The sequence below is a fragment of the Uloborus diversus genome, chromosome 6 (assembly GCF_026930045.1).
Source record: "Uloborus diversus isolate 005 chromosome 6, Udiv.v.3.1, whole genome shotgun sequence".
Taxonomy (NCBI): domain Eukaryota; kingdom Metazoa; phylum Arthropoda; class Arachnida; order Araneae; family Uloboridae; genus Uloborus; species Uloborus diversus.
The window spans coordinates 87,328,292-87,355,972 of record NC_072736.1 but is presented as its reverse complement, the minus strand read 5'-3'; the positions used below and the strand labels follow the sequence as shown (position 1 = coordinate 87,355,972).

The following is a 27,681-nucleotide window of genomic DNA, read 5'->3' as shown; positions in this document are numbered from 1 at the left end:
TTATACAGACATTATTCCGTTTATAAGGGCTACTTAGGCATATAAATCCATGACAGTTTTAGAGGAGAAAAAAATCACCGCAATGGCTTTCCATGATGATCTGCATGAAAGTCGCAGCATGTTTTTGTTTCCGTAATTACTATATTGTATGTCAATGATTAAAGCGCACAAACGTAACGGAAAAAAGCTCGCAATCGAAATGGCAAAAAGCTAACAAATAAAACAAAATCTCTTTAATGTAATGTCAAAGAGCTCGCAAATGAAAGTTCAGAAATCCCACAAATGAAACGCCAAAAAGCTCACAAATAAAACTGCTAGCCACAATTTCAGTAACAGTGATTTGCTTTGATTAGTTCTTCAGTTAGTTCATAGCTAGTTTTTGACAAAATTCTAACTAAGGGTAACCACTGAAACAAAGTTGCATGAAGAACAAACAAGTATTCTGAGTAAAACGACACAACGTGTAGAAAGTACAAATAAAGTATTAAAATAGAGTTAAAAACTCAGCAAACAGCTGTTTCGGAGCTGTCAAATGCAAGCCCCCTTCATCAGTGCATAAAAGAAGAACGAAAAGCCCACACAATGTAGACCAAACCACATATGAAACAAAAATGGAAGGAAGCAAAGTAAATGGACATGGAAACAGGGAACATTGCGTCACAGAACAGCAACGACACCTATAGTGCGTTGTACCCTTGTTGACACCTATAGTTAGGTCCATTTACTTTGCTTCCTTGTATTTTTCTTTCATTTGTGGTTTGGTCTACATTGTGCGGGCTTTTCGTTCTTCTTTTATGCACTCATAAAGGGACTTGCATTTGACAGCCCCAAAACAGATTTTTAACTCTATTTCAATGCTTTATTTATATACTTTATACACGTTGTGTCGTTTTACTCTTTCCATAGTACAAAGTTTTCGACTGATTTTTTTACAAACAAATATCCTATTATCTTTTTACAACTAACCAAAAAAGTCATTTGTGATAAACAATGCAACTTGGAAATTTACAACAGTTTTAAATAGTTTTGGCAGTGACAGGCGTGGTATCAGAAATCCTCGAATAATCATCGCATTTGATTTTTCTCTCCAAAATATCAGTAGAAAAATACGATTAAACGTATGACGAAAGTAATTACTGAATTATATCTATATAGAAGCAGTTCTGCATTTTCAGAGCAGGTACCTAAAAACTTGAAAAAAAAAAAAAAACTCTGCAATTCCAATATCTTTTGGCCCCCCATCTTTACATTGAATGTAAACAAAGTTTTTTCATGGCATTCTTTTTCAATATTAATTTCAAGTAAAATAGTATATTAGTTTGTATCATCTTCTTCAATAATGGCTCTCATTTTAGAGCTTTTATATCATAATTTAATCTTTTTCCAAACTGATACTTTCAATTTTTTGTTAGCCGGTGTCGAAGTCTTGATCGTAATAAGTGTCTCATTATCTCAAGAGCTGCTTCTTTCTGCTTTAATGACTAATTGCTTCGCGAAAGACTCTCCCATGGTATTTATATAAAATTAAAAAAAAGCAATGAACAAATGCTTAAGCAACTTACTATCTTCATCAATCTCTATTCTAAAGTACAGAGGCTCTCCAATTTTAGTGCCTGTGATGTCTGTTCCGTTGATGTCTGTAATCCTGAGCCGAATGTTAGGAGTTGGAGCAGTAGCATTGACAACTGCAGTCACTGCTGGTTCCAGCCTAAAATAGAGATATTAGAAACACTTGTCGCAGGTAAATGAGAAACATTAATAAGAGAAAGTAAAATACGACTAGGACTGGTAATGAAAAGAAAATCTCTTCAAACTACATAGTAATCACACCATTGGACAAAAGGAAAGATTAGGTTCTTGGAGAATCAACCCTGATGTAGAATATGCCTTTTTGTAGTTGAGCTACAGTGAAACTCCGATTTTACGTTTCTTAAGGAATTGGGTTAATGTAAAATACGGAAAATACATGGCAGCAAAGCTGATGATGGAACATGATGAAAAAACGCTAAATGCGTTAGATTTGAGGGACGTGAAATCGGGATTTCACTGTATTTTCAAAAGTGAAGAAGGTTCCAGAAATATTTTAAAGGAAATCTGAATTGAGAGAATCTATCACTGAAACGAGTAGAAATCCGCATATTCTACATCTCATAAAAAATGCTGTAAATTTAGGAAAAAGTTCCCAATAACCATCCAGTGGCGTAGCTGCAGTGTTTGCCGCCCGGTGCGGTTCCTCAATTTGCCGCCCTTCCATTGTGAAATAGCTAATACATAAAACTGTTAAAGTTTTAAATTAAAACTAGAAATTTAATTGAAGAAAAATAAGACTTAATTATTTTCTATATACTTTCAAATGAAAAAAAAGGGGGGGGGAGAGGGAGGGATTAGGGCCCACGCTTGGAGAAAATTGCTAAGTTTAGGTAATTTGAGTGAAGTTGTTAGAAAAGGCGCGTTGAACTTGCTCCCAATTTTTTACAAAATTAGTCTCTTTTAGTGTTTCTTTGTTGACGTTAGGGCATCGGTGGGTAATGAAAGAAAATTTTACGATTTTAAAATGTAGCTTAGGTTACTTAAGAGAAGTCAAAGAAATCGAGATTTGTCAGATACTCAATGCGAAAATTTTAAGCCCGGTGAGAGAGGGACGCTGAGGTTTCTTACTGAAATGTTTTTAAAATTGAAATCAATTTTAAAGGAATCTTCGGTGGTTTGGTTGAAAGAGGATGGTTCGGGTTCTTTCTTTGGAAATTTTTTGTCACTGAAGTCTCAAAAACGCAATTCTAGGCTGTCTTTGGTGACGTTGAGGGGTTGATATAATGGCATAAAAAATGTTGTGAAGCCAGGCGTTTCTCTCTTGAAAAATTTCCGTAAATGACGTCCAACTTTGGATTTTGTTTTATAATGGTAGGAAGGAAGAGGGGACAGAGGGAGGTTTCCCTCTAAAAATAATTTATAAAGCTGAAGTTCATTTTAGACTATCTGTCAGAAGGAAAGGTTAGCGAGCTCTCCTACTCACGCAAATTTATGAGAAAGAAAATTTTGGGCTATCTTTGCGGACGTTAAGAAAAGGGGTAAATAGTTCTACCCTCGGATATTTTTCAAAACACAATTTTAATCCTTGGAGATGTTAGGTGAAAGAGGGATGGCGGTTAAGATGTCTCTCTCGGAAAAATTCTAAAATGGATGTCCTAAAAACGTATTTTGGGCTATATTTGATCACGTTAGAAGATCAAGGACAGTCATGGTTCAAATGCTGTTTTCACAAATTGATATTGAAGAATCGAAGCTTTGAAAACGTAATTTTAAGCCAGATGTTGAGACTTTAGAAGAGAGGGTGGGAGTTTTCTCCAGGAAAGTTTTCAGAATTAAAGGCCTAAATATATATATTTTTTTGGCTGTGTTTGCTACGTTAGGGGAAACGGCAGGGTAAAGGGCTCTGCCCAGAAATTTTTCAACATTGAGTTCTAAAAACGTATTTCTGAACTATCTTTGGTGATGTCAGAAACTGGGCTGAAATATGAAAGCGCTCTTCCGCCTAAAAACGTTTTCGTACTGTTAGACTACAGAGTGGGGGTGGGACATGTTTCCAACCGAAATTGTTTGAAACTGAATACTTTAAAACGCATTTTATGCTATGTTTGGATAAGTTAATAGTCTAAACCAAACTTGAAAAATGAAATTCGCTTACCTTTCATAAGGAATAGACTAATATGTGATCCAAAATTGTAGGATAGATTATCTACTCTCAAAGCGAGAAAACGGGAATCCCTCATACTTCGTTTGAAGAAGAGAACTCTTGTAAAGAGTGAGAAATCAACGTAAACTCTGACACATAAAGCATATAAAGTGTGATGAGCAATAAAATGTTTCGTGTAACATTTTATACCTCCCCCTTTTTTTTTCTTACTCTTGTCACCATTTTCCTGATGTAAAAAAAAGGGGACGTTTTTGTTTCACAAGCAGGCTTTAAAGAAACTCCCCTAAAAAAGTGCCGCCCCTAAAAAAGTGCCACCCGGGGGGACCGCCCCCACCGCCCCCCTTAGCTACGCCACTGTAACCATCAGATCTTTTTGTTTACAATATAAAGCTTTTAAAAAGCATGCCTCTTCATTATTACGCACTAAAATTTTACTTTATGCTTCGAAGCATTGCTGTTACTTTAAATTTCCTCATTCTCATTTACAGTTTGAACTATTTTAAAATATTATGGCACATAATATTATTTAGCCCTAAAAATCGAGTATGGGTCATTCTCCAGAAAGTATAACTTTTGAACGAAAATATTTTTCAATTTCGAAACCTTTGGTTGAGCAATCACGATTGCTAGATATTTTCATTTGACCTTCCTTGATGTTTGGTTCCTTTTTCAACCTCATCGTCCTCTTCAGGAGCGGCTCCTCCGGTCCTGAGCACTGTCCCCCGAAATCCGCTTCTCCTGGTCGATGGCGTCCATGTCCTACACACCCGCACGCTCATACACATACACACACTCTCTCTCACACACACACGCTCCTTTACACACATACACGCCAACATCCGTACACACAGGTCTACGCACACACACAAGCCTACACATACATCACATCACAGCCGAGGGTCCTCTGTTCCTATCACAGTAGTGACTTGCCCAGATTAGGGACCCTCGGGAAGTAGCCTACACATACACAACTAAAACATGTAACCGCCCAGGAGGAGGGGCAGGCTTGAGGGTACAGGAACCGTTTCTACAAACAATAACTCCGATAAGTAGGGTCCTGTCGCAGCTCGTGCTTGCGAAAAACATAATTTGTATTCACATTTTTTTTTTCTTTTATTTTTATTCTTACATGAAAGTGTTACCTACTAGAAGTAACCTTAAACAATGGCCCAGCTAAGTTCCAATTACTTTACTCATTAAAAAAAAAAAAAAAAAAAAAAAAAAAAAAAAAAAAAGCCTTGTTCGCGGAAATAAAAGAAAGAAGAAAAAACTTTTAGTTTTTGAAAATCGAGGCCAATTTAATATCAAAATAGTAATTTTGTTAATTGTGCAAGCAATGAGTTATTTTAATGATTAGTGTGAATCTAATATTAAGCTCTCTTAATTAACTTGCTTTTGGTTTCTTTGAATTTAATGTCATGAGTGTCATCACTAAAAATGTGTTCCGCGACTGCTCATTTCTCAGTGTGGCCCAGACGGCAATTTCTTTGGTGTTCTTTTATTCTTGTATTAATGTTTTTTTTTTTTTTTTTTTTTTTTTTTTTGTTGTTGTTCCAATGATCTGCCTACATTGGTTACCAAAATACTTTAAAGGACTTCCCACTTTTACGCCAGATTAAACAGGGAAGCGATCGAAATTTTCAAACATCCCAACAGTTTTAACAAAAAGGAAGAAGGGATTAAGATCAACAAACTCTGGCATGCTAGACTTAAACAGATTATCCCGAGAGATATTTCTAGCCAATCAGAAACAGCCACGGACGCCCAGCAGCCAATCCCCAACCAGAATGAAGAGAGCTCAAGATTAAGTCAACCACACTGTTAAAAATTTTCCGGAAAATTTACGGTAATTGTTACTGGCATCCATGTTGCCAGTAACTATTACCGTAAAAATCAAATGTTACTGTAAAATTTTACGGTTTCTTTGGTAGGCCGCAGCAACCAATTGGCGCTGGGATCGCTTATTTCTCCGGTAAAAATTACCGTAAAAATCAGCGATGCGTTAGCCCGCTATTTTACAGTAACAATTACCAGAAAATCTTCCTGAATTTTTAACAGTGCAGAAACAAGGACGAACGTTCATCAGCCAATCCTGGCCCAGAACGAAGGGAGAGCTAGCTCTTCCCACATAAATAGTGACATCACTTCCATATCTACATCAGTTGCTAGGATGTCGCTTCCCTGGAAGCTTCGACCACGCTAACACTGAAGATGACCGCCGCAGATGCGATCGAAACGTTTGGAGTAACAATACTCAGACCACGGCACAACAGCCCGGAATCTTACAACATTATTGACACCGGTCGTGAAAGCCTTCATTTTTACTTTCGCAATATTTTGTTTTTAAACACTTAAATTTTGTTTCAAAAACAAAGTTGTTTCCTTGTTTTCCAACAAAAATATCACAAATCCTTTTTGCCTGAAAACAAACAAGGGGGCTCCCTTGTATCGTAGAAAATAAAATGTCATGTCATTACTGCCACCAGTTAATAAGAAATGGGATTTTGTTTTTAGGTAATGGAGGTGAGAATTTATTGTGTGACATGACTTTTTGTCCTACTAAAACAAACTAAAACACAAGATTAAAAATTTAGATATACTTAAACAATTAGTATTTGAGACACTTGTGAAAGGAATGATACATAAATATATTTTTAATTAAACAAGTTATTAAGCAACATGACAGTCAAACCAGGTGTTTGACATGCCATGGAGGTGAGAACTCGCATGTTATGAACCAATAATATATTAAAATAAAAATTACTATTAAAAATTGTTGGCAGGTTTAAATAGATATAGTTTTGATGAAATTAAAAAGCATTGTTAAATGAATTGTTCCTTAAAGTTTTTACTGTAAAAGGCGTGTGACAGAAAGGTTACACTTTTTGAAGAATTACCCGTATCGGCATTACAAATGATAAAAACTGCAGTTACTTGTGGATGAAAGTATTTCGCAGTATTATAATTCACATTTTCAACTAAGAGAACAACTTGATGCTTGATCATATTCATAACATAAACAAACAGCAGGAAGTTCTAGAAACAAAAAATGTGTCGAGCACCTGGCGTACCCTTGAGCTACTCGGAATGTCTTGGTAACCGTTCTGTTCTGTTCTTCAAAGAGGGAGCAGTACAGCTTGATAACCCTATCGCCCTTCTGCTGGATCAGTGGATGGTACTGGATGACGACAGTATTGGTCAAATGATCTTCACCCTGAAAAAAGCGAATGGAAAGTGTATTAATCAAATGATCATCAACTTTGTAAAAGTGAATGAGTAGTTCATGTCAAGTCATTTTTACCAGGGCTGTTTAGTCGGACTTATTTTGGAGTAAAGGAGTCGGAGTCGTTGGAAAACATACCGATTCCGGGCTTCTTTTTTTTTTCTCTAATTTTCACTTACGCTCCTTACAGTTTTTAAAAAGTTGACTACAAATTAGTTTCATTTACGTATAAAGATCTAATAATAAGAAAACAACTGCCATTGGCAAATAGCGGGCTTCATTATTTATACAACTTTCACTTTCTGTAATAGCTACTTCCATTGAACCGCTATTTTGCTTGTTTTTCAACTTTCTTTAACTAATAGCAACTGTCAGCAAACGGTTTTGTTACCGAACATTTACAGTAATCACTTTCAAATAAAAATAACAGCATATTTTTTACTTAAAGACTTTTACTATTCAAGTTATATATTAGTAAAAGGAATGTATGCATTCCTTGAGCAAGTCAGGACCCGTAGCTAAAGAAACTACTGAGGGCGTTCGGTAAATTCAAATAAGTGTTGGTGCCAAAGCACGAATCCATAAGATCCGATAAAATGTATCTGCTTTTTTTTTTTTTTAAATACAAAGCCTACATCTATAAGCTTGGTTCCCACTAAAAGGCATGAAATAAAGTAAGTAAAATGATTTCTTGGTTACAACACTCAATAATTACATTTAATCTTAAAAGCTTCATATAAAAGTAAATTCTAAAGCAGCCAATAAAATTAAAAATTGAGCGAAGAAGAAATATAGGTACTGGAAAAGCTATTCCTGGAAAACTGTACACCGCCGCATTTTGTGTAAAACTTCCTCCACGCGCCTCTCTCCGCAATTTAGTGCCCTATTTACGCTTAAATTTTATAGATGAAATATAATTTAATATTTATTGGCGAAATTTGCAGAGTTTAAGCATTTATAATTTCTGTAACTTCTGGAATTAACTTGTGGTGTCACCCACCAGATGGGTGGCACTCTGGGCGAGCCTCCTCTTCTCAAGAAAGGTTTTTGACTTTGAAAAAAAAGTTTTTTTTTTCTCTCAAGTTTCAGCTTTCAAAAATTAAAAGCACATTTGATCAACATCTATTCGTTATGCATTAAAGGGGAGCAAATTTATCCTTCTCAGTTTTTGAGAAAAAAAAATGGCTTTTTAAGCAATCTCAATTATTTTCAATTGAATTTCAAACGTTGTATTCATCTCAACTTTACAGTACAATACAAAGCGAAAATTTCATAAAAAGGAATTAATATTTCAGCCTCTGTATAGAGGTTTCTTCGCCTTCCCATGAGGAAAGTAAATTGAAAAAATGCAATAAAATAAATTTAAAAAGCCGGAATCGTAGTTGGAGTCGAGTCGGCTGTTTTTCTTCCGACTCCACAGCCCTGATTTTAACCCTGTAAAAGTGATCAAAAGTGTATCGGTTAAATTATCTTTACTCTGATAAAAGTGAATGGAACTATACTGAGCAAATGATCTTTCTCCTGAAAAAGTAAATGTAACCACACTGATTAAATGATCTTCACCCTGTAAAAGTAAATGAAAAGTGTATTTATTAAATGATTTTCACCTTGTAATAATAAATAGAAAATGTATCGGGCAAACGATCGTCACCCTGTAAAAGTTAATGGAAGTGTACTAGTTAACTATTTCTCCCCCTTTCAAATTGAATGGAAAGTGTATCGTCAAATGATTTTCCTTCTTTAAAAGTGTTGGAAACTGTGCTGGTCAACCGGTCTTCATCTTTTAAAATTGAATGGAAGTGTATTAGTTTGTCCTCACTCTTATTTCTGCTATGGTGAAGTAGCATGTTTTGCTTCTTAATTGTGGGCCCGTATCATCTCCATGTCAATCCAGAATCAAGATGCACCGCAATCAAGAAGCAGAACAGGCTACTGCATCGTAGCACACAAGGGGAAAAAGCGGCATTTAGCTCCAAGATGGCTGACATGTCGCTACTTAAGCTACGATCTTTTGGAGGAGCTATAGGATTCTTAGAGGAGGAGCTCTAGCTCTTCTCTTAGAGTCCCTCTAAGAGAAGAGCTAGAGAAAGCAGCGATTTCCCCTATAGCGTAGAATTAGTACCAGATATACTTCGTTTCTTGGTGTGATCATGGCGCGAGCTCTCTGGAGGGATAACAGGCTTGACACTCACCTCTAATTCCACGCCGCACTGTCCCTTGACATCCATAGCGAATTTCGTCACCGTCTGCTTGTCTCCATAGACTTGGCAAGCGTAGGGTTTATTTTGGGAGTAGATGCGACCGTCAAAAGGCTCTCGCGTTCTAAGAACGAGCACCATGCTGGTGTCCGTGCAGGTCAGCTTCACTAGAGAGAAACGTTAAAAGAAATTTTAAAATGTAGATAAGATTCTTTTTAGTTTGTTGAAAGGTGGTCTTAACCCTCTGCTGCCCACTGTTACTAACACAAGTTAATATTTCGGTCTCAGAGTATAAAACCTATTTTGAAAATGTTAGAAGTTTTAAATACAAAATTCTACTGTATACAGTCGAGCCCGCTTAATGGAATAGCCAATCTGCCACAAAAAAGTATTCTAATAAGCCAGCGGTCCCCAACCGGTGGTTCGCGAACCCCTAGGGGTTCGCGAGAGGTTTTTCGGGGCATTCCCGAAAAAATATTGTAATGGCGGAGTTTTAACATGCCTGTTTCAGATGAAGTTTTATGTTCATGTTCAAGTTGTTTCAGGCAAATTTTGCTTCTTTTTTATTCATTTGTCTCTCGCACATTCAATACTCTTAACATGAAAATATCATGGGATCAAAATGACAAATTACAATGGTTTAAGTACATTGAAAATTCATTACTTCAAGCGGTATATCCTTTTAACCGATATTACAATAAGTGGGCTCGACTGTATGTGTTAAATACATTATTCTATAATGTTCTGTGCAATACTCCACATAAGGAGCACGTGAAGACTGATTCCATCTAAAGAAACAGCGATTTAAAAGTTACATGGAAAATTTGTTATAATCAACTATTTTTGCTAGGATGTAATAGAGAGAAACATTCACGTAACTTACAGTCAAGACAGTTGCTACGTTGGAAATACGATGTCCCCATTCTTCTACGTACGGCACTGGATCCCAAGTTAAAAGTATCGTCACTGCTCAATTTGCATGTAGATGCAGGTTCTCTATAACTGTAAGCATGGCAGAGGAAGGTTTGCGTGGCGTCGCACTGTTGTTGGCACTCAGATACGCTGTTGGCGGACATAGAAGCGTCGACATGCTCTAAATCTGTGTCTGGTTTCTCTTCGTAACTGCAACCACTGCTCCCATCTAAAACGATTCGGAACGATTTTACAATGTTTGACATGTTTTTCATGATTTTGTTATAAAGTAGCATAGGGAGTGCATCGATGATTTTTTTAGACCTTTAGGATTAAAACTTTCAAAAACCTTTTTATCTCAGCTGAAATGCTTCCAAAAATCTCCTCCTCTTCATGAAACTTGATTGATTGAAGTGATCTTCATGATCACTTGCGAAACGTTTCCTTGATCGTCAAAGCTAAGAAGCTAAATAGCGTTGACAAAATACCCAAACGCATTTTCAAAAATAATAATGCACTGAAGCTGCACCATATATATTCAGAAACATTTCTGATTTCTTTTAGTGGGCTCCTGACTTCCCATGTATTGAGTTATCGTGTATCAAAGTTTATGTACTGAAATTATCAGTCACCGGGCTTTGGAATAAAATACAGAAATTGTCGCAAGGAACCCAGTCCAACATCAGGATCTTACACTTTATTCAAATTAACTGAAAAAAAAAGTAATAAAATAGAATATTACTACAGCTGCGTATTTTGAATATCTATAGCATAAATAACGAATAAATACCACATGAATCACTCTTTTGATTTTAACTCTTATCAAATCATCCAAAAATGTCCCAATTCGTTACATCTTGATTTTTGGAAATCTTTCTACATCCTGAGGAACCGTTCTAATTTAGTTAACGATCTTACTGCAATTCCCTATTTTTCTTCTGTGTGGACTTCTTTGTTAAACTTGGTTTAGTTTTTCTATTATTTTTATGTAAACGTCGTACATTTCTTACTTTTATTGTTTTCATTTTTTGCTTTTTTATTTCGTTTTTGTGATTAACTAATTCCAATATGTTTATCCTTCACTTTGTTTTTTCCTGCATTTCTCCATTTTATACATTGTTTCCATACATAGTTTTTACCGCTGGTAAATTTATTACTAATTTATTCAGAGTGGTTTCATTTTTGAACTTTTCGCATTGTTTATGGGTTTTCTTGGAAAATTTATTACTTAACGGTTTTTTCCTGATGGAATTATATAATAAATTTTGCCTCCAGGTGTCATTTTATCTTTTTTGTTTTGTTTAATTTCGATTTTTTGATATTTATACTATCTCCTGTTCCACCGTGTTGCTTTTCTCGGATGACTTTTCATCCAGAAGTTCACACCTCTTTGCATTGAAAAAGGTGTTCCTTGTAACACCAAAACACGTGTCTGCAATTTTCTGCAATTTTTGTGCTTTATGACGTTGGATTATTGATTTTTTGAATCTATAGCATAATCATAGCTTAAGAAGCTTAAAGAGAACAATGACTCAACACGGACTAAAATTAGAGCCGAAAAGGTGGGTCTCGTAGAAATCTATCAAATCTCCTCTTTCAAAATTTCTCGAGAGGGACTGTAAATCTTGTGGTTGCCAACAACTAAAAATAAAGCTTAAACTTTAACTTCTGCTAAACTAAATAACCATGAGCGGTATAAATACATTTTGACTAATTAAAAGGGGTATCAAATTACGTGTAAATATTTTTTAGTCGATTTGAACTTGATCCTTCAAAAAATGTTATTTTTTTAAATGTAGATAAACATTCGGTTAAGAAACATTTTGAGATCAACATACAGAAATGACAACTAATTGAGAGAAAATTTTTGTCCAATTAAGGCTTGAAGATAATATTAAGTTTACAGTTATATCCTTCATTAGAAGATAACTAAGTTTATCGTTAGATTCTTGACTAGAAGACAATTAAGTTAACAGTTATATTCTTGTCTTATCTTGTGAAATACCAAAGGTTAGCATATGTGAGCTAATACCTGCTTTTTAGCCTACTTTAACAGTAAAAGTCAGAAAAAGAAGAAAAGAGCATGAAAGAAGGCTTAATGCATCTTAAAAATGTCGCAAAAAACAAAAAAAAGTCAAAAATAAATAAAATAATTAAATAAATATCGAAAAATTAGAAATTGGAAAGTAGGGTATTGAGATGGGAAAAAATGTCTGTCTGTCTCCCCCCCCCCCCCACCCTCAATAACTTTTGAATGAATAGTCCGATTCTAACAAACTTTTTTTTGTTCGAAAGATCTCTGCAAGTACACCTCATTCCCATATTTCACTCTTTGATTTGAACTATTTTTTGTTCAATTTTGAACAGTTCAAAAAAACTTAACATAAGCGTCTACGGGGAAATTCAAGGCAATTCCGAACGGTGAGGCGAATTTGCTTCAAATAAACTTTGTAGGAAAAAGCTTTTGATGAAAAACTTGTATATAAACTATCTTTTTGATTTGAACAATTTTCCGTTCAATTTTGAACAGTTCAAATCCCTTAACATTAGCGTCTACGGGGAAACTGAAAGTCAATGTAGATTCCGTACTTGAAGGCGGATTTATTTCAAACAAATTTTGTTGGAAATAGCTCTTGACGCCAAACTCCAGACTCTGACTCCGAGAATTTATTGGCACCTGACTCCGAATCCCACTCCTGTGCCCGACAATTAATCGGATTCCGACTCCCCGACTTCGACTCTGACTTCGTAGCTTAGGCAAAAACTTATACACCGATGACAAATGACCGACTCCGATTCTTGGATATTCGACTCCGACTCCTTTATCCCAAAATGAGATTGACTCCGACTCCACAGCTATGGTTTTAACTGTGAAATAGTTAGTGTTGATATGACTTGTTTCTATTTTCACGCTAAAGTTTTAATTTAGCTATTTAGTTTTCGGCGAATATAAACTGGAAGTCATTTATGTTTCTACATAAAGATATGCGCAGACAATTTTTTTTTTTTTTTTGACAATGAATGAAAAGTATTTCTTTAAGTTGACATTTATTTTTTTTTTATTTATTTTGGTAAGTGCATTAATTCATTTAAAAAAATATTTTTGGCAACAGGGGAAAAAGAAACGATTTTTTTTTGTTTTTTGATATGATGTATTTATTTTAATGAGCTTATTAATTTTAATTATTATTTTTTCGTTTTGAAAGCTGTTAAAGAATTTTTTTAATGGAAAAAAGTGTATTAGCTGCTTTGTTTAAAAGGTGCTGCTATTTTATTTGTTCGTTTTTTTTTTTTTTTTTTTTTTTTTTTTTTTAATGCATCTAAATTTTTTAGATGAGTGAGGAATATTTTATTCCTAGAAATTAGCTTAAAATATTAAAAAAAATATGTTTGAAACAATAGCTATTCTTGAGAATATTGATCAGGTACTAGAAAGTAGTATGGGTATACGGGAAAGTAAGTAAGGCTCGTATTCTATTACGATTCGTATTTCTATTTCTAGACGGAACTTCTAGTTTTCAACTTAAGCAGGTAAGAGAGAAAAAAAGTACTTTTTGGATTTCAAAGCAAAAATTAAAACATTGTTTTTATAAACATAGTGGTCCTTCCGCTAATTTCATGGGCCTTTTTGCTGTTTACCGAAAATCATTTTAATAGTTTAACAAAAAAAACTCCCTCTTCGATTCTCTCCTTTATTCTACTTAAAAAAACCACTGGTTGTGAAGTCGACTGCATTATTATCCTTAAGTTATGGCTTAAAAAATTGCAATTATGAAGTGCTTTATTTCTCTGAACACTGTTGAAAAAGAAAAGACTTTAGATGAAGAGAGATATCTTACCTGAAACACATTGATTCTCAAAGTAATCAACATCTCCAAATGCAGGCCTGTAGGATGACGGTTGGGATCGCCTGTCTTCGCTACTGAGACGACATTGCTGGAAAGCATAGTCATATTCTCCAGAGCGACAGGCAAACCCTTGTTCTCTTAAGCAGAGTTCTTCACACTGCAGACGACTGGCAACTCCGGGGATCGTTCGGTGGTCGAATCCGGAAATTTCGTACCCAATGACTCTCTCGAATGTCCATAGCCGGTCACAACGAGGAGCTATGAGTAATTTAAATACTAATTTGATGAATTAAAAGACAAGTACGAATCTCAAAATAGATTATGTTTCATTCGATTTCAGCTTAGGACTTTCATTAATGAAAATTGGTAGTGGAGTCCTAGTGGTTAGGGCATTTAACTTGGGAGTCCTATGGACTTTTGAGGTCAGAGGCCATGAAAGTTCCTGGAAATGTGGGTACGTTTTTCATAAATATGTGGGCTCAAAAGCGCTGTAGTGCACTTGCAGTTACCATGGGCTATGGAGTCTGGAGAAAAATCACTTCCTCTCCCGGTTCGTATATAGAGTGTGGAGGTGGAGAGAGCTGGGTGTGCCATCTCTCGGTGGTTAATACAGTTATCAACGCTATTTTTTTGAGATAGTGATGGTCGCCTACTAGATGCATCTTAGCAAATATTCGTAGCTTTAAAAAGGGGCGAAAGAATGGCTAAAAGACATGCACCCACACGTTAAAAAGAAATTGAAAGCGTTTTTTAATTGATGAAAAGAATATATGACTATCTAAAATGATTTGAAAGATATACGACTTCATATTTCATGTACTTACTTGTAGCTTCAATACTTTTTATAAACGCTACGGGTACTCAACGTATTTGTATGCGTGTGTACCTCACAACTGCTATATATAGAGAGAGTCTAAACTCCTTAAAAAACCTTTAAGGGATGTTATAAGGAAGGATAAGAAGCAAGAATCATATGGAACATATGGTCGTAAACACGATACTGACGCGCTACCTGCACACAAAACAGAAACTGATGGATGCAAAACAGGTCTCAAATTTATTACGCAAAGACGGTTTTGCACAACATTTTTGTTTTTAAGAAAGGTTTAAAACTGTTATTGAAGTTTGCACGGCATGCAGCTGTAATGAATGCGCCGCAATGACAAAGCGCTCATTGTCGCAATACCGAGCTATTTTGACAAAGTTTCATCGATCGCTGCGCCACTGTTGTGACGCGTGTATTAGAGCTACAGCAGGAGGTAACTTTAAAAAAAGCTCTAAACCTTTCTTAAGCACAAAAATGTTGAGTAAAATCTCCTTAATAAATTTGTGTTTTACAGTTTTGCATCCATCAGTTTCTGGCTTTGTGTGCATTTAGTATGTCAGCATTGCGTTTGCGACCATATGTTCCTATATGATTCTTGTTTCTTCTCGTCCCCTTCAACACACCTTAAAGTTTTGCCCAAGAGTTTAGACTCACCTTGTATATTCACTAACAAAAGTAGCGAATCGCATTCAAAAGTATTCATACAGTAAAATGACTAATTACCCACAATTCAATTGGTTTGTGAAATAGTATTCGGGTTATTAATCCATCTTTTCTCCTTTATTCATTTATTAATGTCTTTTTACTCAAAAATTATTTTTCTTTTAATAAATGCTGAATATGTGAAGAATAAAAAGAAAATTTGGACCCAAAAGGTTTTCGCTCTTTCATAAAACTTATTACGGAATTTAATTTAAAACTTCATATTCACTAACTGTAATTATGTTGAGCCTCATTCAAGTATCCAAGTAAGATGAAAAGTCCGAAGTACATTATTCGCAACTCCAACAAACTATAGGGGGCACTGCAACCACCGTCTAATAGCGGATGAAAAAGATAAAACAAACGCATGCCGTAGCGTAGAAAACTCGAATAAGCCTAGTAATTTTTGTTTGTATGCATGATTTTTTTGCTTTATTCTTTTAAAATTAATTTTTAAAGTCTTGGGGATATTCTGGTCCACGTAGAAAGAAATGAGAATCCTAGAAGCGTTACTAAACGTCAGAAATTTATACAAACTTCGTAGTTCGTAGTTCTAAGCAGCCATTTTCACTATGATATTTATCAATTCTTGATGGAACTACATTTTTGTGTGGTAATAAGACTGACAAGAGTAACAATTAATGCTAGATAATTTAATTATATGACATTAAGAATTATTATCAAAAGAAGATTATACTTCTTTGCCTTGCTTGGCTAGCGCTAATTGTTTTGCATTTGTAGCTGAGTTATTTTTCTCAAATTGCCGAATCGGTTAATTAAAAATTTTTCTGTTTCGTATATTTCTAATTTCTGAATTATGATTTAATTCTGTCATGCTATGCAAATCATCAACGAAATTCTCAAGGATATATGGTGGTAGTTTTCTTTTTATTTGATCTACCATTATTTCTTTTAACTTATATAATTCTGTAATCTTTCTAACATTTGATTCCACTCATGATAAAAAATTAAAATGGTTTACTTGACATGTGAAGTCTTGCCAAAGGTTTTTTACTCGCACAATACTAAAACTACAATCCTAAACAAATTTTTGGTGAAACTCTTCATCTGAGAATGAAATCAATAAAGTAAAATTGGCACAATATTTTGGCAATAAAAATTCTCGGCTTTTGTTTTTGCTTCAAATTTCTTTCTCGGTTAAACATTTTTCATTTCGTTCTACGATAATATATTCAAGAAAATATTTTGCATACTGTCCTTTCCAACCAAATGCTGCAGTAAAATAAAGTTAGTTAATTTAATTATTTTTAAACTAGGCGGAGATGAAAGCCCGAATTTTTCCGCTAATGTTATTAAATCCTTCTTTCCAGCTTAAGGGGGGAAAAACCCATATTCTTAAAAATTCACACAAAACAATTCACAACTCCAGAGCTCGAATACGCTACGTTGCGGTGATTAACAATACTAAAGAAAAAGGTAAAAGAATCCGTTCCACGTGTTTTCTTTGGAGATAATTACAGGCTTCAGAGAGTTTGTGGTGTAATGTAATTTCAGAGGAGTGGAAAAGAAAGTTTCCCACAAACACGATGAAATATTACTGTCATTCGTTAAGTTTCAAAGCAAGCTATAAGTAACGGCATCTGTTTGTTTTACCTTTTTCATCCGACATTAGAAAGTGGTTGCAGCGCCCCTATAGTTTATTGGAGTTGCGAATAAAAAATTTTACCTGGTATAACATTATCCTCTTTCAAAAAGAAAAAGAAAAAAATTTTCGAACAGCATATTTGAACAGTATTTTGTTTTTAATTTCATGCAAATGCGTGTTAATCCAGAGTTTTCTTGTGTTTAAGATTTCGCCATTTATGACTGTCAACTCACATTTTGGAGGAAAATAATGAAAACTAATATTCTTTTGAGAAGCTCGAGAATACCATTACGGGAGGAAACAATTTCTGTTGCTGAAAGCAATCTAAGACACATCGATAACGTCAATAAATTCTCATAAGCAAACTGCCTACGTTTATCAATAGACACACGTGGAACGCAATGTTTTACCTTTTTCTTTAATTGTGTAAATCACCGCTAGGTAGCGCATTCGAGCGCTGGAGTTGCGAATTTCTACTTTCATCAACAAAGGTCGTGCAGTAACCGAAAAAGAACAAATTCTTTGTAATTAATTTAATTTAGTTGTTGTCATGTGGCAACAAAATTAAAAAAGAAACCTATTCGCAACTCCAGAGTTCGAATACGCTACCTTGCGGATATTTACAAAACTGCCGAAAAAATTAAAACATTACATTCCACGTGTTCATTTTGGGCAAAACAAACAGTTTGTTATGTGTATTTTTTTTATTTGCGTAATTCATTATTTGGAATCATCATCCACAACAGCGTAACATCAAAAATATCTGATATAAACTGTGAGTATACATTTTATTCATCTTGTTCTGAGTGAATTTGAATAAATATCAGTTTTTCAATTCGATAAAAAAAAGCGGACTTAACAACATTGACTGGACACTAGGCCATGCTGAAAAATTACTCTTTTCCTTAACCTAATTCCACATAAATTATTTAAATAACCTTTGTTACTACAGCATCCAACTGAAATGCACAGCATGCAAATAAATTTTCTTGAAAATATTTAACGCAGAACAGATTGAAAAATCCAGAAAGAACGTTAAGAATTTGAACAATAAAAAATATAAGTTTAGAATTTTTATCGCTAAAATATCGCGCCAACTTTACGTTATTGTTCTGCAAAAGCTGTCATTAACGGTGGAAGAGTTTCGCCAAAAATCTGTTTATAGGGTTATGGTTTTATAATTTTGTGAAAGAATAATGTATCTTGACAAGATTTCGCATATCAGTTAAATCATTTCCATGACGAATGAATTCAATGCATGATGATTTCTTTTGATATCCAATCATATAGTCATAGAAATAAATTATCTAGTGTTAAATGTTACTCTTGGCAGTCTGTCACGCATGTGCACTATGTGACAAAAATGTCAACAAATGCTGGAAATGTCACAAAAATGTCAATAAATGCCGGAAATGTCCCGAAACTGGACATAATATGTACTAATGTATAGAAAAAACGGTACAAAATGAAAATGCTGTTCGAAGCGAACCAAAAATTTATGAATTCCGAATTCAACATCGTGAAAATGGCTGCTTCAGAACAACTTACTGTGTGTTCTGCATTAATTTTTTACTTTCGTAATACTTTTTGATTTCTAATCTCTTTCTGCATGGGTCAGAATAACCAAAAGAATGAAAAATCTTTTCAAATGAATAAAGAACAAAAAATCATACATGCGAACGAAAATTTCTGTCATTTCCTAAGTTTAGAAGCAATTTATATGTTACAGTGTGCGTTTGTTTTAGTTTTTTCATCCGCCATTAGACAGTGACTGCAGCGCCCCCTATAGTTTGTTGGAGTTGCGAATAGAATTTCGTGTTGTGAAAATTGTGTCTCTAATTAGTGATACTATCATTTCAAATGCTTCTCAATGTTCGAATTAAATATTATACATCATAAAAAGAATGGTTTTATTTCTTGAAAAGTATACGCATATTTAAAATCAAGAAGGAGATAAAAAACAAGAATTTAATTCTTCTGCTCAATAGTAGTAATCCGTAAGTTTGAAATTCTATTCTGTTGATTTTAAGCAAAAAGTAGAATTGAAATGTGTCATCGCTATGTCTTAAAATATTTAAAAAGTTTATTTACTTGCATCTTACTTACTAAGTACTTGTACAGAACGGATATAAATTGGTAGTTTCAGTTTGTTTCTGGGTAATGTTATTTTATGATAAAGTTTTAATTTTTTACCAGCATTGAAAGTTTTGTTAATTTTCCGTTGGAATTTTTCATTACATGCATTGGCTCCCAAAAGTGTTCATACACCTACGACTTTTAATGAAATAGGCCCCTATCCCATCGGTTAGAATTAATTTTTCGGAATAGGTATTTTATTATAAGATATATGATTAATTTTTAACAAAACTACATGAAAAATTTTAATGAAATATTAAAACTTCATTTTTTAAAAATCAAAAACCAAAAAGTGCCAGAAATTTTATCTTACAAAAGTCTTCGTACCTTAAAAAAAATTCTATGTATCATTAAATAATCTAGCTTTTCATTAAGTTATTATTTAGTAGACTATCTTTCAATATCCACAACAGCTTTTGAACATCTGCGAATAGATTTCAATGTCTTTTCTTTTCTTTTCTTTTTTTTTTTTTGTGTGTGTAATTTCTGAGTATGTGTTTAACCGCACTTCGAGTCTTACTGTTTCCAGCTCTATTTTTGTTTCAAAGCTGTGTTTTCGTAATCTAGCCTACAGATATCTCTAAATATAATACATTAGGTTCAAATCTGGAGATTGAGGAGATATTTTTGAAACTTTAGGGCAATTTTCGAGACACTAGACAAAGTTGTTTCCGATAACCAAAATTTTTGGTTTAAAATTGTTTTTTAAAATATTAAAATAAACAGCATGATTCATTATTTCATCAAAAAATTTCAAACTACCAAGTCCTGATGCTGATATGCACCCTCACACAAGAACACCTTCACTGTCCTGAATAACTGATCCAACTAAGTTCTTAAGATTAAGTTCCTCATTTTTTCTTCTATTAACAATTATACGAAAATTTAACCAAAAATGTTGAATTTATTTTCATCTGTAAGTAAGACGTTATTCCAAAATGTTTTGAACTTATTTATCATTGATTTTGCGACGAAAAGCGTAAGCTTTCTGTTTTTCGCACGAACAAGAAAATTTCTGCAGGAAGAGGTCCCATTTAATCCAGCTAATCAGAGAACTAGGCGAACGATTTTAGGTGAAAATTAAATGTAAAATTTTTCTTTATGTTCTGAAGAAACTTTTGCAGCACTCAAATGTGTATTTTTCATAATTTTTTAACAGTCGATCTCCGATCACACTTTGTTAACTTTGCGGTTGACTTTTTCTTACCTCGTTTTCGATCCGATTCCTTTCTTTTAAATAATCAAGCACTTTACTATAGAATGATGTAAATTAAGTAATTTAGAGACATTTCAAACCAATTTACCGCTACTGTGATTAAAAAAAATCAAATTTTGAATGGTGTTTGTTGCTTTTTACGAATACCAGCCATTTTAAAATAATAAGCAGAATATTAAGGAATAAATGAACAAAAAATTAAAGCAAAATGACTTTACAGTTTCAACACAATGTAAGAATAATAAAAAAACGGCATGTGATAATTTTAATCATGAATTTATTCGAAAATATTGCAGTGTACGATGACTTTTGTGGCGTTTTATTTCTGTCTCTTCGTTTTTTGACAAATTTCAAAAATAAAATCAGGCAATAGTTCGACTACATTACTGGGTTTTATCTAGAATGGAATACGAATGATGTGAAAAAAAAAATTAGACTTCATATTCGAATTCATTTTCGCGTTATTTTGGTTTTACTACAAAATTTCAAGGTGTTCGAACACTTTTGGGAGCCACACTGTAGATTATAAGCTGATGATTTGTTTACACATGCGTATTACTTCTAGATGATTTGCAAAAGTTACTACAATATCACAATGTGTTTTATACATTAAAACACGTCCTAGAATATTTAATTTCAACACGACTAATAATATGATTTTTTGGAGGCGAAACCCGCGAGCTTTACTATTTTATTATTATAGGTACAATTAAATGCAGGTTTACAACCCGTTTCTCCAGCACTAAAATTTCCTTCCCCCTCTCAAAGAGATTCCTGAAAATAGGGAAAACTGTAATGGGTTACTCTCTTGGTTCTCCAACACTAATTTTCTGAAAATGAACAATTAAATATATTTAAGTCGAACGATATTTATATACATATTTGAGGATTTTACAGTTTTATACATATATAGGTGAATACGAAAACAGTTCGCTAATAATTTGCCAGATTACTGATAGGTTTAATTCTATTTGGTTCCACTAGTGGGTGCAGTAATTTGCAGCATTTTGTAGCAATTTTCAGAGGAAGTTTAGTATTTTTCAACTCCAAATTTAGCATGTCTGCATTTCAACATGATTCTAATTTCAATCATGCTATTACGCTCAATGTTATTATTTAGTCATGTTAGATGTAAGTGACAAAATCTAAACGTTTCCCCATGTTCGGTGTTTTTCCCAACAATAAAAAGATCGGAGTCACAGTCAAAATTATTTTTCAATATTTTAAAATTTAAGTAAACTGTACAGACTATAAATCTGGCTTACTAATTTGCAAATAAAAAGTAAACTAGAGTAAAAACAAAGAAGGAAAAGAAGCTAAATGCTGAATTAGGGTTTTTTTTCTGATTCTAATTGTGTTTGCATTTATGAAAGTGTAAAATCCAAAAGGATAGGTTTTATCTCATCAACTTTTTTATTTCAGTATTATTTTTCATAAATTCATCCTATGATAATTTTATCTTCTTTTTACACTGACTTGAACCAGGAGTGGCGATTTCACGGGTGTTGAGGCACTCAACCACTCGTTCAAAATATAAAATTATGGTACAGAGCATCCCACATAATAGACTAGAACAATTTTAGTCATTTTGAGGCTCTTAAAAATTGGGACATTCAAAAATTACTGTTGCCCTGTGTAATTTTATATATGTAATTGTTTTCAGATTATGTATGTAATTAGAAATAAATATTTTACTAGAGTATTTTCCAATTTCACTTTTAAACTGTCATTAGAAATTTTTAGAATTCACACATTGAAAAATTAAAATAATTATGTAAAAAAAACTTGTTAGTTAACAAAATAATGCAACTGTGTGGTAACATATGCATCACAATAATATCTGAAAAGTGTTATACCCTTATGGGCGCATAAAAGTTAACCTTGTTTCTGCGCATTGTTTTTAATTAATATAGGTCCGCCCATACACCAATAAATGGCATCATTTTCCCGTGAGACTGCGTCAAACTGACACAGCTTCAATTAATCAACTGCTGATACGGTAAAAATCATTAAACAATTGTTGATCTAGTATTCCAAAGCGATGTGAGAACAATTGATGCGATCCATTTCTAGACTAATAATATGCTCATGAACTATTGGGGAAGCAGGTAATGAATCCGTTTACTAAAAAAGAATGCTGGAGTATTCTACAATGGGCCATGATTAAGTGAAAATCCGGTCAAACATATCCTTTCGTGCTATGAAGCGTTATTTTATACTAATCTAGTATTTTAATCGTAATGCATTATAATAAGGTTTACGGATTGTATTCACCGGAAAAATTGAAAAATTGATGAAACGACTGGACTAATGCTTGATGCGACTTGTTTTGATTTCTTCCGGGTTGATGAAGTATTTTGAAAACTTATCTTTCTGGTTTTTTTTCCGACTGCATGCATATCTTTTTAGGATTATTTTCGATGGTTCCAATTAATTTCAGTTAAGGTTTTATAAAATGAACCGTTATACTATGATTTTTTTTCTTAAACGAGTAAAAAATTTGTTTGGCATTCATTGAACAAATCTGATGAAAATGTAAATTTTTACGTTACAAAAAAAGTCTTATAAGTTTTGGTAGTAATGAGACCGGATGAGGAAGGATTTTCATAAGTTACCTGAGTTAGAAGTATTCATTCCTTATTATTGTTACCCGTGTTTAAATACAATTTCTCAGCTTTGATTTCAATTTACCACCAGCGCTGCGTCAATATTTGTGCAGCGCTGAGGAGTGGATCCAGCTTCAGGTTTGGGAAGAGTATTAAAGTATGGACAGATCAGAAGGGGCGTCGTGATAATAATGTTCGGGCTCAATAAGGTGGTCTTGGACCGTATTCAGAATATTTCTTGAATGAAGTCTCCAAATATCGTTGTTAAGCTATCTTTAAGAGGTGTCATGACTAGGGATTGCAATACCGGACCAAAAACTCAACCCCGGTATTCGGTATTTCTAAAACGTGATACCGAATACCGGTATTAATACCGAGATTTGAAATTTCTCAGAATTGCTTGAAAACATATTGTTTCCATACCACATTTTATAATTTTGTACGAAAATTATATCATTATGAAAACATATTTTGAACAAATATAAAATGAAGGAACAAGTGTCATAATAAAAAATCAATACTAGTAAAAAACATAACGCATCTAATATTGAAAATTATCTCTAAGCCTGGAACTCATTTTAGTGCTCAACTTTCCTACAGTTGAAACTACTTTTTCTGAATTCACACAGGTCAGTGGTACTGTTAACAATGCGTGAAACGCCTCCTCTAATTTAATTGCCTAAAAGTATTTCATTTTCAGAAAAATTCGGTCTGTTGCATGTCAGTTTTGGATAAATCCTTTTGTATGTGTGTGTTTCTTTCGTATTGTGTGTATTGCTTTTTTTTTTTTTTTTTAATTTAAAGCTAGTTGATAATTTCTTTCCTGAGAGTGGATACTTTTCCAATATTAACATCATTTTCTCTTGTGCATGAGGAGTTTGTATTTACTTTTTATTAGCCCTTTGGCTTGAAATTTATAATAAACTTGACTAAATTTGATCTTGTTGGTTTCTCTTATTCGCTTTAGCTTCCTTTTCAAAAATCTTTGCAATTATAATTATGTAAATATCTGAAAATATCTTTGAATTCGTGGAACATATTTATGTTTTTCCTCTATGCAAATTTTCAGGCAATATATAATTTCTAAATATTATCTTGCCAAGTATGAAACCAAATAGCGAGAAGGCACTACAAACCAATACTGGTTCCAAAAAATTACCGTTTGTAATGCTAACAAGAAACAGTTTTTTGTGAAAATTTAGTACAGTTGAGACAATTATTTAAGAAAATAAATCATAAAGCATTCCTGCAATCGATGGTTTGAATAAATTGTTCATCCAACAAGGGGGGGGGGGGGGCATTCAAATTACACTCGAAATTAACTTTTCCAAAAAGGAAAATGATCGATCAGGGAAATGGAAAAAATAAAAACATGGTGCACAAAATACTTTTGTTTAATGCAGCGGTTCCCGATCGGTGGTTCAGGAACCTCGTGAGCGGTTTTCGGGAGGTTCGCGAAAAAAAAATTGTAATGGCGGAGTTTTAACATGCCTGTTTTTGATGAAGTCTCATATTCAAGCGGCTTCAAGCAAATTTTGCTACTTTTTTATTTATTTATCTCACGCACATCCGATATTCTTATCATTAAAATATTTGAGTACTTCCTGGCATATTTTACATTTAAATTATTTAGTCTAATTGCAAAGCGTCGGTTTTAGCGCACTTCCATTGAGAATGATAGCCCTGAAGTCATGCTGAAGAAGCTCGACTTATGAATACCATGTCCGCAGATGAAGTTTGAAAGCGTTCATTTCCTCAGAAGCTTTTGACCGGAAAGATTGATTAAACTTGATGAAAACTCTACATAGAGCATATACGAGCGTCAAAAATATTTTGATGTTTAGTTTCTTTACCATTAATTTGAGTCTGAGGAAGAGCTATCGCTCTGCTCTTGTGTTGAGTCAAAAATGCATAGAAGTGAGATCACGCTGTTGTTTGTTGCTATAATTTTCACACTACATACTCTACACTTCGAGTTTTACTGTCGGAAAAAAGAATGAATAGCTAAGAACCCAAAAATACCACAGGAAGTATCAAAATTTAACTTCGATAAAAAGTTTTCGTGGGTGAACGTTTTGCAGTGTGAAGTTTACGCAATAAAAGAAAACAGCAGAAGTTAACCATGCAACTTAATTTGCACTCTACTCTATGTAAATAAGGAATTTGAAATTTGTGAAGAAATGTCTTTTGTGGAAAATGAGCAAAAAAATATTTGTTTTGTTAAAAATTACCTTTTGTGTAAAAATTAGAGTAAATACGTATTTTGAACATAGACACTTCTATTATTTTTCAATATACGCATTTCACTCCGCACTTATAACATAATTACAAGAAAATTCTCCATCAATAAAAGGATCAATGCACGCAATATATATTTATCAAACAGCTAGGCTCGTAGTTCTTTTCAAGAAGATTTAAACCTGCAGATCTTTCTCATTTTACTGTAAGGAAAAAGTTCATTCACTTAATCTGAGACAGTTCCCTGAAAGGTATTTTAAAGATCATTATTTGACTTCTGATTTAGTTATAATAGAGATAAATGTACCCTTGTGTCAGAAAAATCTCAGCCAAAATTTTGCCTCTTTGTGCCACACATATACCATTTTCAAATATTTTTAAAAGTTGATTGAAGATCACTGTGTTTATTTTTTGGTGAATTTGTTTTGCATTCATTTTTAAGCGATCATTTTAGTGCGTAGCAATATTTGAAATTATATTTTCGCTCTTGTCAAAATCTGTGGAGCAGCGCATCAAACTAAAAAAAAAAAAAAAAATCTCCCAAATTTTATTGTCTTTGTGTGTGTGCACGCGCTTTTTTTTTTTTTCTTGTTTCTTATTACCTAGTACCCAAGGAGTTCGCCAACTTCTTTCAAAGTTTCGAAGGGGTTCGCATAGGAACGGTTGTGAACCGCTGGTTTAATGATGTTCTATTAGTTCATGCTTTTCAGCTAAATTTTTACATCAATAGATTGATTTCAATTCTGTATCATGGAAAAATAAATGTACATTTAAAATATTAGATATTTAATAAGTTAAATTGAGAAAATTCTTGAATTATAAAACTACTTATTATTTTCATCTAATACCGAAAATACCGGTATTTTCCTCAGCAAATACCGGTATTACGAAATTGCAAAAATGCTCGAAATACCGGTATTCGGTATACCAATATACCGATATTGCAATCCCTAGTCATGAACCTACTGACTTATCTCCTGGATCCGTGCTTGTTTCGCTGTCATGATCAAAAACTTGTGAAGTAAGATGTTAATTCCATGCAGAATAGTTGATAATGATGATTCGATTTCTGGTTTATTGCTATTTGAAGGTTTTAACTTGAATTAAAAAACATATGGAAAGCTTTATAATCGTACTCTTTGCGCATGTAGTTTAATTTAAAAAACAAAATGATTTTTTTTTTTCATTATTTCATCAATTAAGAATGCGTTTACTTGAGATCACTTAAAACCTTTTTTTTAAATTTTTATTTTATCGTAAAATATAAAGTTAAACTTACTTAAAACTTATCTAATAATATATCAATTTTTAAAAATATTTTTGTTAAACTAAATATGCTGCCTGCATTAAAAAAAAAAAGGAACCAAATGGTCGCTACATGTGAATTCTTTTTACATTTTAAGACAAACAACGTAATGTCGTAAATCACTGCTATATGAGAAAGTATAAAAATGCATTCACCAGAGAGACAAATCTTTTCGAAGTAGCTGGTAGAAGAAGGTGGTGATGAAGGCGTCACATCCGTCCTCCTTCCTTCTGACGTCATTGGGGACTTCATACAGTTCATGGCAGTGTAGCTCAGCAACATAGAGTTGCAGTCTGTCAAGGACCTGCACCTCTCCAAGCATTCTTTGGTAATGGATGGCTCCCCTGGCGTACCTTTGTAGAGGGGGGTCATCCGAGTCCCACGCAGGGAGGAACCTGCAACTTTTTCGAACGATGTGGAGCCCAGCGGGCATTGGCCTGCAAAAGAAATTCGTCAAAGACATCATACAGTAAATATTATAATAGCGTCTTCAAATGAAATATATATTTTTAATAAAAATGTCTTGCAGTGTGCTTTGGATTCAATAAAATAAAAACAAAACATAAAAAATGCAAAACTATAACCTGAAGCTACTACAGAAAGTTTCTTCCAAAAATTTTTCTTAGAGGTGTATTTTTGACCAAAAAAAAGGAAGAAGAGGAAGTTTTGTACTTCAAGGCCAGACTAATGTAAGTCCAAAAATTGCAATTTTCAAGTTATTACTGCGTTGTATGCGCAATTCTATTCCACACTAAGCCATAACATAACTCTGAAAAAAAAAAAAAAAACTTTTATGATTATCTGCCAGTGTAATCAGAGAGCGAGTTCCAAACTTTGTATGCACCATACGAACGTTTTTACGCTCTTCTTCAAAGTCACGTGACTTACATTAGTCTGGTTTTGAGGTACAGAATTATCTGAAGCAACTCAAGGACACTCGCACATGAACACTACTCTTCTGGGTTCAGCCAAGGAGCCGAGTAACCCCCGATTCAGTATCCACATGCATATTGATTTGGCTCGGGCACTTAGAGCACTGATTTTCAAGGACTAATTTAGCACTGATGCAAAGATAGAATGCTTCGTAAGTAAATGACGTAAATTGGCCGAATAGCACCCTGAAACCCCAAAGAAGTGCTCACACAAACTTGTAGAATCATCAATGTCAAT

At 33.7% G+C, this 27,681-nt stretch overlaps 1 protein-coding gene across 4 annotated transcripts in view; it reads right to left on the bottom strand.

Moving 5' to 3' along the window:
• The window catches only part of LOC129223837 (uncharacterized), a 93,423-nt gene that overhangs the window by 6,062 nt on the left and 59,680 nt on the right, over window positions 1–27,681 (bottom strand). For 2 of the 4 annotated variants that reach the window (XM_054858199.1, XM_054858200.1), the window contains exons 3-8: window positions 26,667–26,948; window positions 13,867–14,133; window positions 9,999–10,256; window positions 9,110–9,282; window positions 6,766–6,908; window positions 1,563–1,708 (exon numbers count right to left, since the gene is read on the bottom strand). In XM_054858199.1, the coding sequence (XP_054714174.1) occupies window positions 1,563–1,708; window positions 6,766–6,908; window positions 9,110–9,282; window positions 9,999–10,256; window positions 13,867–14,133; window positions 26,667–26,948 (1,269 nt within the window). Of the gene's footprint in view, window positions 1–1,562; window positions 1,709–6,756; window positions 6,909–9,109; window positions 9,283–9,998; window positions 10,257–13,866; window positions 14,134–26,666; window positions 26,949–27,681 lie in introns of all 4 variants that reach the window. The other 2 variants (XM_054858196.1, XM_054858198.1) reach the window with 1 other exon arrangement.